The 20,233-nt window shown below is 33.0% G+C and overlaps 1 protein-coding gene across 3 annotated transcripts in view; it reads right to left on the reverse strand.

Moving 5' to 3' along the window:
• CNTLN (centlein) overlaps positions 1-20,233 on the reverse strand; it is a 360,902-nt gene that overhangs the window by 159,156 nt on the left and 181,513 nt on the right. Inside the window, exon 9 of one of the 3 annotated variants that reach the window (XM_067041446.1) lies at positions 1,763-1,864. In XM_067041446.1, coding sequence (XP_066897547.1) covers positions 1,763-1,864 — 102 coding nt within the window. Of the gene's footprint in view, positions 1-1,762; positions 1,940-20,233 lie in introns of all 3 variants that reach the window. The other 2 variants (XM_059071063.2, XM_067041445.1) reach the window with 2 other exon arrangements.

The raw sequence follows: 20,233 nt of genomic DNA on the forward strand, positions 1-20,233 counted from the left end.
AGAACAAGTAATTCTGAATACTAATAATGAATTATAAAAAAAAAATCTTGCATGGAATACCAGAGAAATAACAAGCAGAATTACCACAGTGCTACCGCTAAAGGTTTCTCTGTGACTCATTAATGAGAATATTCATTTACATTTACATTGTTTCTTTCAGAATAATGATGTCCCATTAGGGAAGACTAAAGGGTTATAGACTCAGAAATGCAAGAAACCTCATTACAAAGGAGGGGATAGAGGCTGGTCTAATTGCTCTATAAGGGTCCAAGGTTACACTTGATAGGACAACCAGAAACAAGAGGGAAAGGATTTTTTTCCCTTTGAAATAGTTTAACACACTGTGAAGTTGAAGGAACAATATGCTTGAGGAATATAAATACAACAGACAGTAGATCTTATACCATAATGACCATATGGTCATTAACTATAATGTGGCTAACTAGAGACAAGAATGTGTGTTTATATTATGTACAGCTTCATATACCAATCTGAAGAAGGAATATGTGAAAGCAACTATTAAGCTGGGCAACATATTGTTCATACTTACTGCATGTCCTTATGAAAAAGAAAGAAAATTCTTTCAAAATATCACTCTCATTTTCTTGACTTTTGTTAAAAGCAATGAAACATCAAAGCAGTACATTTTTAAAGCTCAACAATACAGCACACAACCAAATTAGGCCCTATAAGGTCTCTCAATTTTAGGAGTATTTTCTTTCATTTAAATAAAGCTCAATGCTGTGAAACTACTCCAAAATGGCAAGAAACATATAACGCAGTTATGCTTAAATACATAAATAAAGCTAGTTCTTCTGAAAATTACTAATAATATTAGAGGCAATAAATAAGAGTGCCACAGAAACACAGGTCTCATTTTAAACACTTCCTTTATTAAGACATTTGTCCTACTCATAGGAAAAAATGAAAAGAATGAGAAACAATTATCTTGAAAACATGATTTTCAACTTTTAAATATATTTTCTACTGCTGAAGTAACAAGGGTGAGAAATATACCTCTAAAACTTACTTTTAGGAAAAAACTTACTTTTAGGAAAAAACTTACTTTTAGGAAAAGCTTAATTCAATTGATATAGAAATAATATATTTACAATGTGATATTCTGAAATGTTTATATTAATGTTCATAAAATCTTTTGCAATATAATAAGAATATGCAATAACTACTACAAAAAGGAAAAGCTGAGACATTAATAAATAAGAATCAAGCCACAAAAAAATTTGCTTATTATTCTCCACTGTTATACCTTTAAATCTGAAAATATGTAACTGCACATATTAATGTTAAATTCCATTTTATAGTTTATATTCCACATGGGCAGTATTTTAAACATCACATCTGAATGAAATAGAAACATTAAGATATATTTTTCTTCTAATTAAAATTAGAAATTGAATTAAGGACTAATACCACATTAAAATTTCTACTTAATTTATCTAGAGATTAGATAGATGAGGGATACTTATCAAAACTTTTTAAAATAAGAATGTTAATTTACTGCGAAAGAGGTATATCATTACTAATATACTTAATTAATTAAATAAGGAACATATTATTCAGTTCAAAAAGGGAAAACTTGTTACTCCCAACCATGATTTTATAAAACATTTGACAAAGAATATTTTTTAACAGCTTCCAGAAATATAAGCAGAGAAGTAAATGCTGCTGTTTGTTTTTTAACTTCATCACTTGCCTTGCCAGCCTCATCCTGACAAATTCACAAAATGACAAATGTCCCTACCTTATGTTTCCTTTCAGTACTTGTCAAGATGCTCTTCTCTGAAGAACCCTTGTTGGTAGATCTGTTCTCTGATAGTTTTTCATTTGCTATTTTCAGTTTCTCCTGTAAATACTCGATTTCAGACTTCTGTGAGACCATTAAGGTTTCTAAGCTCGATAAAGGTGGCTGTTGAGAAACCTATTTTTAAAAGTATGTTTGTATCTTACATTATTTACACATTCATGCAAATATTTATGTTACTATATTATATAAATCATAAGTATTCCAAGAAAGAACATTTCATTTCAAAAATAAACTGTAAACCTGCATTAGCTAAGCTTCTATCATCCTTATAGAATGGCATTTTCAATAAAATAACCAAGAGTTTGTGTAAATATTTTCATAAGTAATACTGTCATACAGATTTTCAGGAAAAAAATTTAAAGTTGTGCATGATATACACAACTCATCTATAAAATTGTTTCAAATTAATGATTATACACATAGGTATTTCTTCAGTAAATGCTCAATGCGATACCACTGAATATAAACCCGAGAAAAGGAAACCAACAGCACTATAGGTCTAATTAGCTTTTAATGTATTATAATTTAGTAATAACTCAAAGAACTCTGATACTTTTTAAAGTCAGCAGAGTTCACAGTATTCTCCTTTGAAATTTATTCCCATGCCAGATAAACTGTTAATGGTAAGCACCACATTTTAATAACAGAAATCACAGGAAAATTAAGTTTGTAAGAAACCTATTCATGAAAACTAACATTCAACAAAATTGTACCACCATCTTAACTGAATATACTTGAGACCATTAAAATCCATGAATATACACTACTTCAAATTAACCACTCCATTTACAAAAAACAAAAACACTAGATCATAGTGAAACCAAGTTTTTGTTGATTTCCAGGAAAGAAAATCAGATCTTATAATTCTAATATTATCAACATGGATCCAGTAGCCCTGAAAATAGTTTCACTTAAAATGTGGAGAGCCCCATCCTTCCTAAATGATATTCCTAAGGATTATAAGAAAAATATGTATGTTTAACTTTTCTGAACTAACAATGAGAAATATTACCTTTTCCTGGTTTTGACTACTTTTTTCTTTTTTAGGGGATAGGCAAATTTTTTACCAGTTCTAACCTGTAATTTTTATAAAGAGAAGGATCATCTCATTATACTATCATCATACTATTACAGTATACTATCATCACACTATTACACTTTCCTCATATATGTCACCTGATTTGTTTCCCAATCTTTATTCTATCACAACACTAAATATTTTCCTCAGAATGTTTATATCGTACTGTTACCACACTTACAATATTAAACACTGACTCTATTAGCTTGCATTGAACATCAAATTAAAATACCTTAAGCACGTTTCTTCCATACTCTAAAGGAGTTTGACCTATTCTTTTCTCCTCCTTTAACCACTGTATGGCTTTTACTTATTCTTTCCTCCTCTTTTGTAAACAGATTTATGATGCTTATAAATTTTTCCTTTGGGCTGCCAATCTGAACAATTTACAAAGGCTACCTATTCTTGTTCTGGTTTTGTTAAATAAAATTACAAAGAATATATTAATATCACATCATTTACCAAAGAAATTTTAAATAAATTGTTCAAAATCAAACAAAACTTTAGAAAAAACAGGAAAAATATAATTTTAGCTTATTGGTATATCCAATAAGCAATCCTCTGCTCTTTAATAAATGAGTTTTCCAAGTCATCATTGGGTTATAATGCAACAGATAAGAATATAAAAACATGAATATCTGGTCAAGAAGCTGCAATTCTAAATCATTAAAATATTTATGAGGATATTAAAAAGCCTCCAACAGTGGACATTGCTACTATAATAATAAAAGATTTCTTATTTAGGCAGAATTCCTTTAAAATTCATCAGTAAACAATAACAGAACGTCAAAATTAAAATACTATTAAAGTAGTGATTAACTCCAGCTCACATAGGAGCCATAATGTAAATAAGTAAGAAAAATGAGTTATGTTTAAATTATAGCTTTTAAAATTCATTTGACAGAGACACTTTGTATACATATTGAACATATACATATATACTTTACTTCCACAAGGAAACTTATGCACGCTCCCAGTTTTTCAAAAATGGAGTCTTCTTTCTCTCTCTGTCTCTCGTCTTTTATCACTTTTGCTAGAGATACATGCAAATGAAGTATTTCACATTTCTCTTAATATAACCACTTTTAAAAGTATAAGTAAAATTAAACATCAAATCGCAGTCACCCTCACTTTGAGGGAATAAGAAGGGTATTTGTGGTAGTAGCTATTCAGCTCCAGCCAGTTGTTTTCACAGAGGAATGTGGCCCACTACTGCCAGATCTATTGATTTGAGGAATGGAGGAATTCAAATTTCTAAGAGAAGTCTAATTTTAAAATATTGGCCAGACTCAGTCTATGACTCTTGTATCTTGAGAACATGGTGATGGGAGTATAAACTGCTACAAATTTCCTAGGGAAATTTTGAAATATGAATCAAAGAACATAATAATGTACCAAGCCTTGGACTTTGTTCTAATCATGCTGAGGGTTGATACAGAAAGATATCCATGATAAACTGTTAAGTGAGGAAGGTACAGGTTACAGAAGAATACAGCATACCGTATAGACATAAATTTCACCAAACCCTGAATTTACAGCATTACTTCTGAATGGAGGTATTATATGTGAATTTTCTTCATCCATATCTGAATTTCCTTAATTTTTTTTACAATGAACATGTCACTAAATAGTTTTTTAAAATGTAATTTTTTCTGCAAATAAAAGGGATAAAAAGCTCAGTATAAAAATTTCAGTACAGATAGGGGAAATATCAATGAAAGCCTCTATCATATCATCTCTCAGAATTCACTAACAATAAGTTTGGGATATTGTTCCCATACTTTAAAGGGAAAAGGAAAACCATTTTAATTCTGACCTTCAACTTTTTTTTTATTACTAGCTTTATTTTTTATAACAGCTTTACATTTACAGAAAAACTGAGCAAATACTATAGAGACCTCTCCTACACCTCCCATTCCCACCCACCCAGTTTCCCCTATTATTAACAACTAAAATTAATATGGTACATTTGTTAACATTAATGAACCAATTTTCATACACTATTTTAAACTGAAGTCCCTAGTTTATTCAAATTTCCATAGTTTTTACCTAATGTTCTTTTCTGTTCCCAGATCCCATCCATGATACCACACTACATTTAGTTGTCATGTCACCAACTCTTGGCTGGGACAGTTTCTCAGATTTTTCTTATTTTTGATGACACTGACAGTGTTGCAGAGTACTATTTAGGTATATTGTTTTGATAGGATGGCCCTCTACTGGAATTTGTCTATGTTTTCATCATGATTAGACTGGGGTTATGAATTTTGAGGAGGAAGATCATAGAAGCCATCAAATCATATCAAGGGTACATACTACCAACATGATTTGACTGCTGACACTGAACTTGATCATACTACCAAAGTAGTGTTTGTCAGGTTACTTGACTGTCAAGTTACTCTTCTGTCCCCCATTCATACTATACTAACATAACCAGCTTTTTAAACATAATAATTACATGTATACTTATTATAGGTATAATATATATCTTCATATATCCTTACTTATTCTTACCCTTTTTAAGTGCTGCTTTACAGGCCTAGCAAGATCAAGACAATCGCCTGTCTGTGGAAGTTCACTCCATCTATTGCCCTTAAAATCCTGGGTCTTTGAAAATTTAACTTTTCTTGCTAAGAATTATTAGTATTTTATAAATAAACTTTTTCCCTAATGTCAAAAATCCTGTGCACTTTTTAGTTTATAATCTTGGAAGATGGTGCTAGACCATAGATAATCTGATAAATGATCAGTGGAGTATGCATCCAAATGCCTCCAATTGGAACAATTCTCTTTAAATAAACTATTATTAATACATAACTTCTTTTTCACATTGATTCACAGAGGCAATTTTGATCAAAAACTTTTGTAAAAGCTATTAGAGTAGAAGGAGGGGGAAGTGAAGCCTTGTGCCAATTACTTTTAAAACATTATATAAATTAAATATCTAGTCATGTTGCTTTAAATTCAAGCAACATTGTATGGCATTACTACGGTGGAGGTTGAGTGAATACTGCTTAATAAATAGAAAGTTTTTCTACAATTACAAAGAATTATAAGCTAAATTGTTTTGTCCTGTTAATAAGTTTTAATATAAAATACTAATTTATTTACTACTTAATTAAAATAATAACTAGCATTTAGTGAAAAGTGTTGAGTGCTTAGCTTAAAGTAAGCATTTCACATACGTTATCTCACTTATTTAAGAAATTTACAAATTCCAAACCTGTCAACACATAATATAGCCTATTGCAAAACAAAAACACTTACAAAGGACATGATACCTCAGCAAAAGAAATAGTTTATCTCCAAGTAATATCTCACTGGAAATTAAGTATAGGTTAAAACATATATGTGTGTTTAAAATCTGTAATATTTGTGTATATAAAATCTGTAATATTTGTGTATATACAATATCCAACCCCTATGAATATATATATATATATATATATATATATATATATATATATATATATATGAGAAACTGACATATTGAATGACAGTCCTCTGAAAAACAACTCAAATCCTCTTGGAAGAAGACAGAATATTTAAAAAGTGCATATATATATATATATATATATATATATATTTACAAATACACATAAAAGTTTCTTCTCATGAAATCCTGAATCTCTATAAAAACTTACATTTCATTTAAAATTGATTTTAGAAATGCAGAAATATATCTATTGCTAATTTATAAAACAGTTAGCTGACTCATCCATAACCTGAGAACAGATGACTTCAATAATAATCATATAGTCTTAAGATAATAAAGAAAAAAGAAAACTATTAAATCAACATGATATCATAAATCAAAATAGTCTTTCCACAAAAGTTCACAAATGGAATTAAGTGTACCAACTTAAACTTACACCTCCTTTTTAGAAAGACTATGAAATTGAGTAATAAATGTATAAACAAAGTCAGCTAGCACTCTCTTTTTAAAAAATTTTTATTTATTTATTTATGGCTGTGTTGGGTCTTCATTTCTGTGCATAGGCTTTCTCTAGTTGCGGCGAGCAGGGGTCACTCTTCATTGCGGTGCGCGGGCCTCTCTTATTGCGGCGCACAAGCTCCAGACGCGCAGGCTCAGTAGTTGTGGCTCACGGGCCTAGTTGCTCCACGGCATGTGGGATCTTCCCAGACCAGGGCTCGAACCCGTGTCCCCTGCATTGGCAGGCAGATTCTCAACCACTGCACCACCAGGGAAGGCCCTAGCACTCTCTTTTAAAAAATGTAAATATTTGCATTTCTTCCATTCATTCACTTTTAACCCAAATATACTCATTACATTTAGAGATCACAAAATATAATGAAATTATTTACCACATTTAGGTAAAGTTTAAAATGTCACCATTTCCTCTCATAAACACCAACCTAATAACACAATACTGAAAAATTCACTACTATAAAGTAGTCAAATTAAACTTTCCTTTAGTATCTAACACTTGTGTGGTAAAGCCAAGTCAGGGCACAGCAAAATAAAGGGGCAAATTTTAATGTCATAAATTTATTTCCATACACCATATAAAGCTTTACACTGAATGGATTACAAATGGATGCTTTACTGGCTTAGAGTCACAACCAACAGACAACAGTATTTTTGTTATGAAATTGAGAAACCAAAAGCTAATTATTTCTTCTATGACATGTAAATATCAGGCTGCACTGACAATAATTAGTGATATTTACATGTCCCAGAACAGTGTTTAGAGTATTAACTGTGTAGTATACACATTGACTACAGATTCTAATACCAACAGTAAACTAATCCTGGCCTTACTTAAAAATTAGGATAAAAAGACTAAGTGATTTTTCTATAGATTTGTTTTTTTACCTTAAAAAGCAAAATTAAACACAATCAGGTTTTTCCAAAGTATGTTATAAAGCCTCACAGTCTGCCAGATTTCTGAATATTTAAAGTATATCTGTTAATGGTATCCTAAAAAGAATTTCTAGATTCAAGGAATGAAATGGGTAATCCATTACCTATTATAATGCATACTCTAAGTTTTATAAACATTTGACACTTATGTCACCAGTAAAAAAATCAAAATTTGTGCACTAATGGTATAAGCAAGGGACTATGCTTGTTATGCATTATCATCTCTATACATTAAAACCTCAATCATACTCAAACAAATTCACTAAAGTGTGGTTTTCAATCTGCTAACTATGCATTCCATAATAGCCTGTAATTATTAAAAACTGACAAGAAAGCTACGCCACCTGTGTTTATGTGAAGCCAGGTAATGAAAAAAACAACAACGCTGTCATCACCTCTCAATTCCTGATTGCATTATCAAAACTGTAGCCGAGTTTGGCATCTGGGTGTGACCTTGTTAACTGCTAGGGTAATTAAATTTATTCTACTGGGAAAAAGGATGATAAATTATTAGCAAGAAGATTTTGTTCACATTTTATTAAATTGGCCTGTCAAAGGGTTGGCCAAATTATCAAGGGCCTCATTTATTGGAGGCCAGCCATATTGCCACATCTGTTACAATTATTTATAATTTCAGCAGTTGAAAACCAACTGAGTTAGGCATCCGCCATGTAAAGTAATTTACAAATTATCTGATGAGGGAGTGTTTTAGCTTCTCCCTCATTTCTAGCTAGCAGAAAGCCGCGCTGTAATTACAGAACACGATTAGGTTCTTTGGGGAACTTATCTTGCACTCATAGCCATAGTAAGATGCAGCAAGAACATATGGAGGAGCTTGTGCTTCTACTCCCTGAAGCTCGTGACCCGCCTGCCGCTGAGCCCTTGAGTTGAATTTGAATGAGAGTGCCATGGCTAATGTTCTACACATGCACCATTTATGCCACAAAACAAATCGGATCACTGTTAATTATGAAGCAGCTATAATCAGGCCTTCACATCTGTGTAATGTGAAGCGCAGTAGGCTGTATTCCAATAATGTATGACTACCTTTGTGTCGCAAATTGCGAGCCATATTGCCTCAGTAGTAGTTACTGAATTCAAAGTAACTCCTTTGATAAAAGCCCATCACATGGATATTTTTATCCAGCTTTACAAAAATAAAAATAAAAAAATAAAGAAAAACCAAACCCAAAAGTCTTTCTTTATCAGCTATTGACCAGAACAGTTAAAGCATATGGCACAAGTTCATTAATGAACAACACAGAGCACTCTAATTTAATGAAACCACTTGAGCCATAAAAATCAGATTTAGTTAATTCCCTCTTTTCCATTTTTCACATCTAGCCTAAACCTAGGATCTACTTAATATTACAAGTTATCAAGACACAAAATATATTTTTTACAAATTTATAAAAAATATTAAAAACTTGTGTTGTACTATGAATAACCTTTAAAAAGAAAGGCAAAAATATGGTTTTTTATTTTACAAATTGAATTTCATCACAAATCTCATGTAAGAAAGAATAATTATTTCTTTTTTAGAAAGTGAATCCTAGCAGCTGTATTCTAACAAAAAAATAGTCTTTCTTCCATGAGAAATCTTTCCATGGAAAGGCAGCTAAACAAGCTGCACCCAGATGGCAAACCAGCTACAGTTTAATTAATCCACTAAAAGCTATTCAGATTTCAGTAAGGGTAATGTAATTTTGAATAATAGTAGGGAAAAAAATCACTAAAACATTCTTAAGTTTTATTATAGCGGCAAGAGAAGTGCCACTATAGAGTAGTTAAAGCTGAGTTGCGGTTTCTATTATACATGATACATTTCTAGATTTTAATATCTTGGGCTGTTTCATACTGCTTGGAACTTAAAGCAGCCTTAAAATATCAGAATATCTATTGGAAGCCTTTTTTTTTTAGAAGAAATAGTTTATTTTTCAAGCAGGGAAGTGAAGTTATATGATTATAATGAGTTTAAATGTTGTGGATATAATACACAAATAGCTTTAGGAAAGAAAAAAGTTTATAGTTAACCTATAAAAGACAAAGACTTCATATTTTTCTTTTAAATAAAAAAATTCTTCATTTATCAAGGTTAAAAATGATGTCATAATATAATTTTATTACTGTTTTCTCCCGAAGGTTGATTAAATACGAAACTGTCAGGAGATCATTTCCCATATACTTCTGTGGCCATGCCTACCTATACAAATAGATGAAAAATGTAAACTAGTTGCATATAATTAAATCAAGCAATAAATTACAAAGCAGTTTTTACTTAAAATAATGCTGTAGAGTAAATCAACTTTTCAAAATGAGTTTACATATACAAATGAAAAATTAGTTAAGTGTGAGATAAGATGATGATAAGTATAATTTAAAATTACTTATATATGACATTTGTCCTAAATAATTAAAAAATAATTTTGGTGCTGTAGCAGTAAGATACCTAGAGAAAGTATAAGACTGATATTCTTCCATGTTGAAAATGAGAAAAAAGTATAATTGAAACAATAAGAGAATAAAAATCATAAAAAGAAAACAAAAGTGAACCAATTATGAACTCTGGCATAATATTTCCCAACTACAGTATGACAAGGCTTAATAGCATTCTGAGTCTAAGTTAAGTTACTACAATCTGATCTCCTTTCTGCCAAATGAGAAATTAAAATAGTTTAGTTGATGTCAAGTAGCCACTATCAATACTAGACTCCCTGATTGGCAAGAAATCAGAGCTAACTAATACCAGTATTTTTTCTCCTTTGCTATGTTGGAAAATTATACATAATCAATTCAGCACTGTTAAAGAAATGACAACTATTCCACATCATTAACAAGATAATCCCCTGCAAAACTGATGTTTTAATGCTCCCCCTCCTACTTATTGGAATTGCTGTGTCAAAGAATACTTGGATCACTTTGGGATAGGCTAAATGGGTATGGAACCAGGATATACACTTTTTCATGTGTTCATTTAAAAAGCATTTATCGAAATCAAAGTATCAATCACTGGCAAAGAACAGTGAGGATAAAAGCATAAGACACCAACTTTTCTTGCTTTCAAGGAGCCCACACTGCAGAGGGTAGACAGACAAGGAAAACAATGAAGTTTAATACCTGCTAATGCACAAAAGAGGTGTACATCTCAATCTTAAGAAAAAACGTTCAGGAAAAAGTTATCAATAATAATCTTAGAACTGAATCTAGAAGGTCTAGAAATCATTAATGAACTACACAAACAATAAACTGTGAAAATATGTGCGATAAATATTATGTAGAGTTTATTTCCTTATATATATTTGAGGTCATGTATATAAATACATTTTTTTAATGGAAACTGATACAACATTTCCATTAAAAAAAAATCAAGTGAAAAGTGAAAGTGAAAAACCTCACTAGTTTCCAGAGATGAAAAACAAAAGAATGAATTAACAAGGCTATTTTTATTTTATTTATATATTTATTTATTTTTGGTTTTTGGTACACGGACCTCTCACTGTTGTGGCCTCTCCCGTTGCGGAGCACAGGCTCCGGACGCGCAGGCTCAGCGGCCATGGCTCACGGGCCCAGCCGCTCCGCAGCATGTGGGATCTTCCCGGACCGGGGCACGAACCCGTGTCCCCTGCATCGGCAGGCGGATTCTCAACCACTGCGCCACCAGGGAAGCCCAACAGGCTATTTTTAGATGATAATAAAGCTTGCAAGGTTATAAAAAGTGGGCACTCTCATACACTGTGAGAAGATAATTTGGTATAATCTTTCTGGAATGTAGTTTAGTGTGCATGGTATATATTCAAAAGCCTGAGGTTCATAATCTTCGACAGAGATTTTACTTTTAAGAATTCATTCTACAGAAACAAGTGATGAGAATAAAGATAGACGAATGAAAATGTTCATCATAGTATTAAATCAGAGGAAATAGAAAAAACATATATTGAAATAAATTAAATGCCCCAGAGTAGGGAAATATTTAGGTTAAAAAAATGGTACATTCCTACATTAGACTATTTGGCAGTTATAAAAATGTTTTCAAACATTTAATCATATTATAATGAAATGTTAATTGTACAAGCAGGATACAAATTCATATACTGCATAATTCCAATTACATAAAATATATTTTCTTCATTTACTTTGTATACCCTTTATACAAACACAGAGCCACATGCAGGGTCTAAGACCATGCCTCCCCCTTAGGTTTTCTTCCACTATCATTTGGAGCTGAAGGAAAGGCCACGCATTGGGGTTAAGACCTAATTTCCATAGATATCTTCACCTCAATCAATAAGGAACCTTAGGCAAAGCCCTCTCTATCCCCAAATACACTGCCTGCCACCACTATCTGCCTTGATTTCACTAAACTAACCTCATTATGCCTTTTATCCTGATTTATGTGAGTCACCATAAAAGCCCTAACTCCTGTGTCAATGGGAGTTTCTCTTGGAATTGTCATACTCTCATGCTAGTTATGAATTATTTTAAAAAAGAAAAAAGTAAAAACCAAAAAGTGAAGCAGTAAGAAGCTTGCAGACTTAAAGTCAAACTGACCAGGCAGATTTGAAAAAACCCAAAATATAGCTGAAGAGTCTACTACCACTCCTCTATTCTCTATCTCACCTTTTACAATTAGACTCTCACTCTCTCCTCCATGTCCACTCACTTCTTTCATATTCCCCATCATGCTGTATCTTTGTATTATATTCTGAGTAATGTTGTCGTCTTAACAGTCCAATTTTCTAATTCTTTCTTTAGCTCAATGATGCATTGTATGAGGGCCCTATTATTACCAAAACCAGATAAAGATAGTACAAAAAGTTATATAACAGACCAAAATTTCAGTCATACATAGAGATTTAAAAAACAAATATCAGTAAGATGAATAAAGCAATATATAAAAGGTTACAAGTGTCCCAGGTATCAAAAGATAAAACATTTGATAAAATTTATCACCATTTATGATATTAGTTTATCAGACTCCTTAATCTGATAAAAGGGTATCCATAAGAAAATTATGGCTAACATCACAGTCCATGGCGAAATAGTCCCTTTAGAATTAGGAACAAGGCAAGGACACCCACTCAAACCACTTCTATTGAACTTTTATATGGTAAAATACATAAAGATCAGTATAACAAATTAGGATTTTTAAGGAAGAAACAAAACTGCCATCATCACATACTGTTTGCATAGAAAACCCAGAGGGTCTAAAAAAAATTTAGAATTATTAAGAGATTATTAGGGTAGCTGGAAATAAGATAAACATTTAAAAATCATTTGCACTGCTATATACAAGAAACAGAAAACCTAATAAAAATGCAAGTATCTAAAACAGCAACAAAAATGTAAGCTACTCAGAATCTAATAAAAGACATTACATATTACATATCTAATTAAGAGATATAAGACCTCTATGGAGGTCTTATACAAACTACAAAACTTTATAAAAACTACAAAAACTTGTAAAACTACAAAAATTTATTTAAATACATTAAGGAAGACCTAACTTGAAGAAGACAGCATGTGCAGGAATATAAACATTTAAAAAGACAAAAATATCAGTTCTCCTCAAATTAATCTCCATGAGATTTTTCAGGGAACTCGATAGCTGGTTATAACACTATACTAAAGAGCAAAGGATCAATAATATCCAAAACACTGTTGAAGAATACTATGGTAAAGAGACCTGTTGTATCAGTTATCAAGACTTATTATAAAGCTACAATAATACAGTGCTGCTATTTCAGAGATTTTTAAAAAATCACCCAATGCAAATGGACCCACTTAAATATGAGCCCATATATACATGCAATAATAAATGTCAGAGATGGTACTATAGATCACTGAGAAATGGAGTGATTATTAGCACAGTGCATAGTACTGAAACACATATCCAGGTTTTTAAAAAATTAAATTGAATTATCTTCTTCACCACAACAAAAATCAATACCACATAGATTAAAGACTCATATGTGGAAGTCAAAACTATAAGGCTTTAGATGAAAATCTAGGAAAATATCTTTATGAGTTTAAGATAAAGTAGGATTTATTAAACAAGATACAATAAGCACCAAAGTTGAGAAGAAAATATTGAGAAATTCAATGACATTAAAATGAATAACTTCATTTTTCAAAAGACACCATAGAATAAGTGAAAAAAGCTATAAGCAAAAAGATATTTGCAACAATCATAACTGATAGCTAAGACTGTTGATCTCCAAACTCATTTCCTTTTTTTGGAAATGGGCACATACCTCCCAATATTTGGGCGCACGTATTTCCCAAGCTTCTTTGCAGTTAGATAACATGTGGCCAAATAATTGAGTTATAGCTAAGGACATGCCAGCAGAAGTGATATGTACCACTTCTAAGTCTTATTGATAAAAACTTCCTCAATGTGATTCTCTAGGACATTTTTCCCTTCTTGCTGGCTGGAGTAGAGATGATTTCAGGACAACTTTAGGAGCCACATTTAAAGCTAGTGGATCCAAAAGATAAAAGGAGACTAGATCTCTAAATCATTGTTTGGAAGGTGATAATCCAAGTAATACCCACATTAAACTCATATATAAATAAGAAAAAAATCATGTTAAACCTCAGAGATTTGTAGTTTATGTAATACAGAAACTGACATTATATCAAATACTAATGTAATAACTAACAAAAGATTAGTATGCAAAATAAAGAATTTCAACAGAGATAAACATTCTAATAGAAAAACTGGCAGAGGACACAAACAAGTATTTCATATAACATAAACATAAGATGCTCAAGCTCATTAGAAATCAAAGAAATACAAAATAAAACCAGAATGAGGTATCATTTTACTTCTTTTAAGAATGCAACTAAGAAGTTTATAATTTGAGACAGCCACTTTGGCAAATAATTTGGCATTTTCTTATAAACCTGAATATCTGCATATTTATGACATGTGATTTCATCCTTAGCAATATATGCTAGAGAAAGTTTTGCATATGTGTGTCAGGAGACATGTACTAGAAAGTTCATAGCAGCAGTGTGTAAATATTCCTATAGCTAAAAAATTAAAACAAAAAATGTTCATTGACAAAAGGAGTGGATAAATAAATTGTAGCTTATTCATACAATAGACTTGCACAGAAGAGGAAAAGAATTATAGCTACGCTCAAGAACAATGAGTTACATTACAAAATAAAATTCAAAGAAAAAAATCTAGTTGCAAAGCATGATATACATAGAGTATGATATGGCTAAGGTTTAAATAAAAGCTATAAGAAACAATATATTATTTATATTATTTAACAAAACATAGCTTTAAAAAGCAGGAATTAATCAACAGAAGTCCAAGAAAAGGAGTAAGCTGGGGGCTTCCCTGGTGGTGCAGTGGTTGAGAGTACGCCTGCCGATGCAGGGGACATGGGTTCGTGCCCTGGTCTGGGAAGATCCCACATGCCACGGAGCGGCTAGGCCCGTGAGCCATGGCCGCTGAGCCTGCGTGTCCAGAGCCTGTGCTCCGCAACGGGAGAGAAGAAGTAAGATGGGATCAGAGAGTAGCACATAGGTAGCATCAAGAAGAGTATTGGTGATAGTTACTGGTGGGTACCCAGACATTACATTTATTCTTTTGTAGATTTCAAATGTTTAGTAATAAAATTTTTTTAAAAGAAAGTGAGAACATAAGCTAAAACAACATACAAAAGGACAATTCTCTAACAGTTAGGAAAAGAGAGAATAGAGTAGCTGTGCAAAGAAATAAAAATTAACAAGCCTGTGGTTAAAATTCACAATCTTATAGCCTGCTGTTAGCCACATGGAGTATATCTCATTCACAGATAGAGTAATTTTAAGGCTTAGGTTTCTCTTCTGTCCTCTACTGCAAGATACTCCTCCAAGGCAAGAAACAGTACTTCTGCATGGAAAAGATAAACAATCACTCTGATATAAGAAGAGGCAGTCATTCCGAATATAGCTAGTTAAGAGCAGGGTGGTAAGAAATCAAAGGTCACAGGTTTCAATCCCATATGAACCAATTAGCTTTGTCCTTTTTCTCTGGCAAAGACTGTCAGTTGGCTCACCAATAATTCAGATTATAAGTGAGATCAGGAAAAAGAGAAGAGAAATCACCACCAATACAGAAAAAAAACCTCAAATTTGCTAAAATGACATAAGAAGTGCTTTTTTAAGACCTAATGTTTATTGCTCCATCATGCATTGCCTCCTGTAATCTTCATAAAACTCCTATGGGGTAGGTACTATTATAATACCATTTTTCAAATGACAAAACTGAGACTTAGAAAAGTTAATTGTTCAAAGTAACACAGATAAGGGACCCAGATTCCAAAATTTAGGTTGTTATTTACTACTCTAAATATATCCCCCCAAAACCATGCACTGAAAAGCACCACTATAAGCATTTGAAAAAAATTATTTAAGGATACAAAAAATGGAAAACCTAAAATCTTTCTACTATTTCTCCTCAACTATATAATCCACTTGCCCACTTAGTCTCTTCTTGATCAAAGTGTGATCCCTGGACCAGCTGCAACAGGAACATCTTAGAATGTAAAAGAAATGCAGAATCTCAGACTTCAGTCCAGACCTACTATTACATCAGAAACTATTTTACAACAATGCCCCTGACCCCTACAACTCCAAATGACTGAGATGCATATTCACATCCGAGAAGCACTTACCTAGACTATTCTCAATATCCAAGACACACCACAAACTGTCTCACCTCTAACTCAATGCTAATTCACTTCCAACAAGAAGCTAGAAGAAAAAAAAATAGCTAGAAACTCCTAAATTTCAAATTGACATATTCCACTTTCTCTGTGAAAAGTCTGGCATTCCCCCTCCTCTCCATACACATGTTCCCTGCAAAGCTTCTTTCCACAGAGCTCCTACTTTGCTCATGTTTCCATAATAGCATATTTTATAATAATTATTTTCCCCTCTGCATACCCATTAATGAGATTCATAAGAGCAGACTGCCTTATTCATCTTTGTATCCCTTCACACTAAATCCAGTACCTAGAATACAGTAGGAGTTTAATAAATATTAACTATATAACTGAATAATGAATGAATGAATAGATGGAAGGATGGAGAGATGGATAAACAGTCCGATTAAAACACTCCAATAGGTTTCATGTTGATCTTCTATTTAAAACACACCAATGGCTTTCCATCTCACTCAGAGTAAAACCCATATGCTTACGTGGGCCGAACAAGGCCCTAGGACACACGATCCCATATCTGTCCCTCTGAGGTCACTTATCATTCTCTTCCCCACAGCTCTCTTGGATCTAGCCACACTGGCCTCCTTGCTAGGCAAGCTCCTGCTTCATGAGCTTGGCACTTACTGATCCCTCCACTTAGAACGCTCTTCCCTCAAATATCTAAAAAAGTTCACTCCTTTCAGTTTTCTTCTCAAATGCCACCTGATCAGAGTAGCTTTCTCTCACCATCATACATAAAATAGCACCACCACTCTCTATCACGACGTGTCTCACACTGCGTTATTTTTCTTCATAATACTTATTACCATTTAATGTGTGTTTATTTTTTTGATGATGACTCTGACCTGAATGTATGCTCCATGAGTGCCAAGACCATATTTTGTCCCCTAAATTTTCCTCATCACCAATAACGGTGCCTAACACATCGTAGGACATCAGTAAGTATTTGTAAAGTAAGTTTAGGTATATCAACTAATAGAGAGTTCTGATTAATAGTATGATTCATTACCTGTCATAAAATTTTAAAGAAAATGTCCTTAATATATGGACAATCAACTTTCATTTCAAAAATCCTATTTTTAAACATCTACATCAGTCTTCCACATAACAGAATAGTCATTCTGTTATCAGTCCATAAACTGTATATATTTTAAGGTCATCTCATTAGCTACAAAAAACATGGTCATTCAGAAAAACATGTTGAACAGTATCTAATTAATATTCATCCACTTCACTTTCAAACTCCAGTTACACAAGGCAGGGAGAGAAAAATTATTTTGAGTTTTTTCTTTCATTGTCTCAGCCTGAATTTCCTCACAGTTGAATACAAATACTAACCTGAACAGTCCTTAAAAGATTTGACAGCTGTGTCTAGTATACCATATGCCGTTCTAGCACCTAATATTTATGAAAACATATAAATATGTTTTATATATTTATGCATAAATTTATTTTATGTATAATTAACAATATCTGTCTTAACTACCCCACTAATGAATCTAATGATCAAACTTAATGGAACAACAAACAGCACTCTGTAATAAATCAATGCAGATTTACGGAAGTCTAGGTCAGATTCTGAGAAAAATCAACCAATATGAGAGACTAAAGGAGCATATATACTCCCTATAAACATAAAATACATCATATTACATTTTTTTAAATGTAATTTATTTAAATTTATGTGTAAAATATTAATATTTATTGCAAAAAGGATTAAATAAATCTGTTTGAAAAAATCACTCTTATGAATAGTTATTGTCACTTTACTCTGTTAACATTCATAATTTCAAAAGCATAGGGTTCATAATCACTGAGGGTTTTGTCTTCATTGCTTAGAATGAATCTATTCAAACTATACCACAGAAGAAGGAGAAACATGCTTAGCCAAACTCTGGGAGAAATATGGCTGACCTATATATAATATAAATCCTAAGCTGAAATTTATATATATAATAAATTTCATGGCTGAAGTATTGTCATGTCCCTTGAAATTAATACTCCAGCAGAGTAACCTCATTAATAGTATGAGTAACCTGGTACACAAAAACATATGTATTAAAAAGAAATAATAGTTCTGGTGGAAGAAAAAAAAAAAGGTGACATAGGGGAACCTAGCTTCCCTGTCTCCCCACAAAGATCAACAACTGAACAGCTCTCCATGAACAAAAACAGCTCTGGGAGGTCACTAGGGTGTATTTAGTAAGTTTTAGCACACAGTGGAATAAAAAAAAAAAAACAGAGTAATTGCACAAGAAAAGAAAGAAGACAAGTTCGTTTTGTCTGCATCATTCCATAACCTATGTTGGCACTGTTCAGCACCAAGAAGGAACTTCCAAGCTAGAAAATTTTCTCCTCTCCAGGAAAGAAACAGCAAGGTGAGCAAACCAGCTTTTATAGCCTCTAGGGGCACTACACAAAAGTCTGACTTCGGTTTCACCCTACCCAGACCAGCAAAGCTGAGACATTGAGCCAGCTAGTAACAGGGAAGAAAAGCAGAGGCTACTTTTAGCAGATAGGCAGCAGAGCGATGGCTGGTTCACGGAGATCTGCTCTGCAAACAATCTTAGCAGAGTTCACCACTGATGAAGCCAATGGCCACCAATTCATCAAGGATCCTTGCAGATCTCACAAAGTTTTGTCCCACAGGTTTTTGAGCTAGTTGATGCCAGCAGCCTGAGCTCCTCCCTACTCCATCTACATGACCTCCCCCAACTCCTGCTGAAGCCAGGAACCACACTGGAGCCATCCAAGGTATCTGCATTTACACAAGTATGAGACATCAGCTGCATAAATCCCACTTTGCCCACACCAGAACCTGGAGCCACACCCACACACAGCTTGGGCTTTTCCAGCTGCATGAGTAAAGGTCGCCAGCCTAGGCCAGTGGGTGCCACATTCACACCCCTTCTACCCTACTCCAGGTCACCAGTATCTCCCTGAAAGAAGATTTGTGGACCCATCTGGCACCCTAGCTTTGGCAGCTTCTGCCCAGGTAATGCACCTCTTTATCACTTGACTCTGATGGCCAGTGAGGTTTGTATCCATGGGTTCAACAGTACTGTAGCAAACAAAGAAACAATTCTTTTCTTTTTTTTTCATCTTTTATTTGTAGCTTTATTGAAGTATAATTGATTTAATCACTTCCAAAAATTTCCTTGTATTCTTTTGTGTGTGTGTGCGTTTGTCCTCCCTAAAAGAGGTCTATTTGCATACTGTAAAAGCTGCTCTCTGACAGTCTGACTTCCAATCAGCCTGCACCTGGGTGCTGACTGAAACCCTCCCCTATGGGACACTGAAAGATCTTGGCATACCCTCAACTACTGGGAGGTACTAAGAACAAAGAAGGATGTCTGGACAATCACAAAAGTTTGAGAGACAATCAAGAGCTAAGGTCAGGTGGAAGGATAAGTTTCATCTCCTACATGATTTCACTCCTGTCTAGGAGAGGTGGCTGTTTAATCTGATGCATGGAAACTAACATAAATAGTCAAGGAAAATGAAAAAAATAAGGTATATGTTCCAAACAAAAGGACAATATAAAACCCCAGAAACAGACCTTAATAAAAGGGAGATAAGTGATCTACCTGATAAGAGTTCAAAATAATGGCCGTAAAGATGTTTAATAAGGAGAACAATACATAAACAGAGTGAGAATTTCAACAAAGAAATAAAAAATACAAGAACTTATGAAATAAATCACAGAGCTGAAGAATACAGCTGAACTG

This window comes from Kogia breviceps, chromosome 8 (assembly GCF_026419965.1).
Source record: "Kogia breviceps isolate mKogBre1 chromosome 8, mKogBre1 haplotype 1, whole genome shotgun sequence".
Lineage (NCBI taxonomy): Eukaryota > Metazoa > Chordata > Mammalia > Artiodactyla > Physeteridae > Kogia > Kogia breviceps.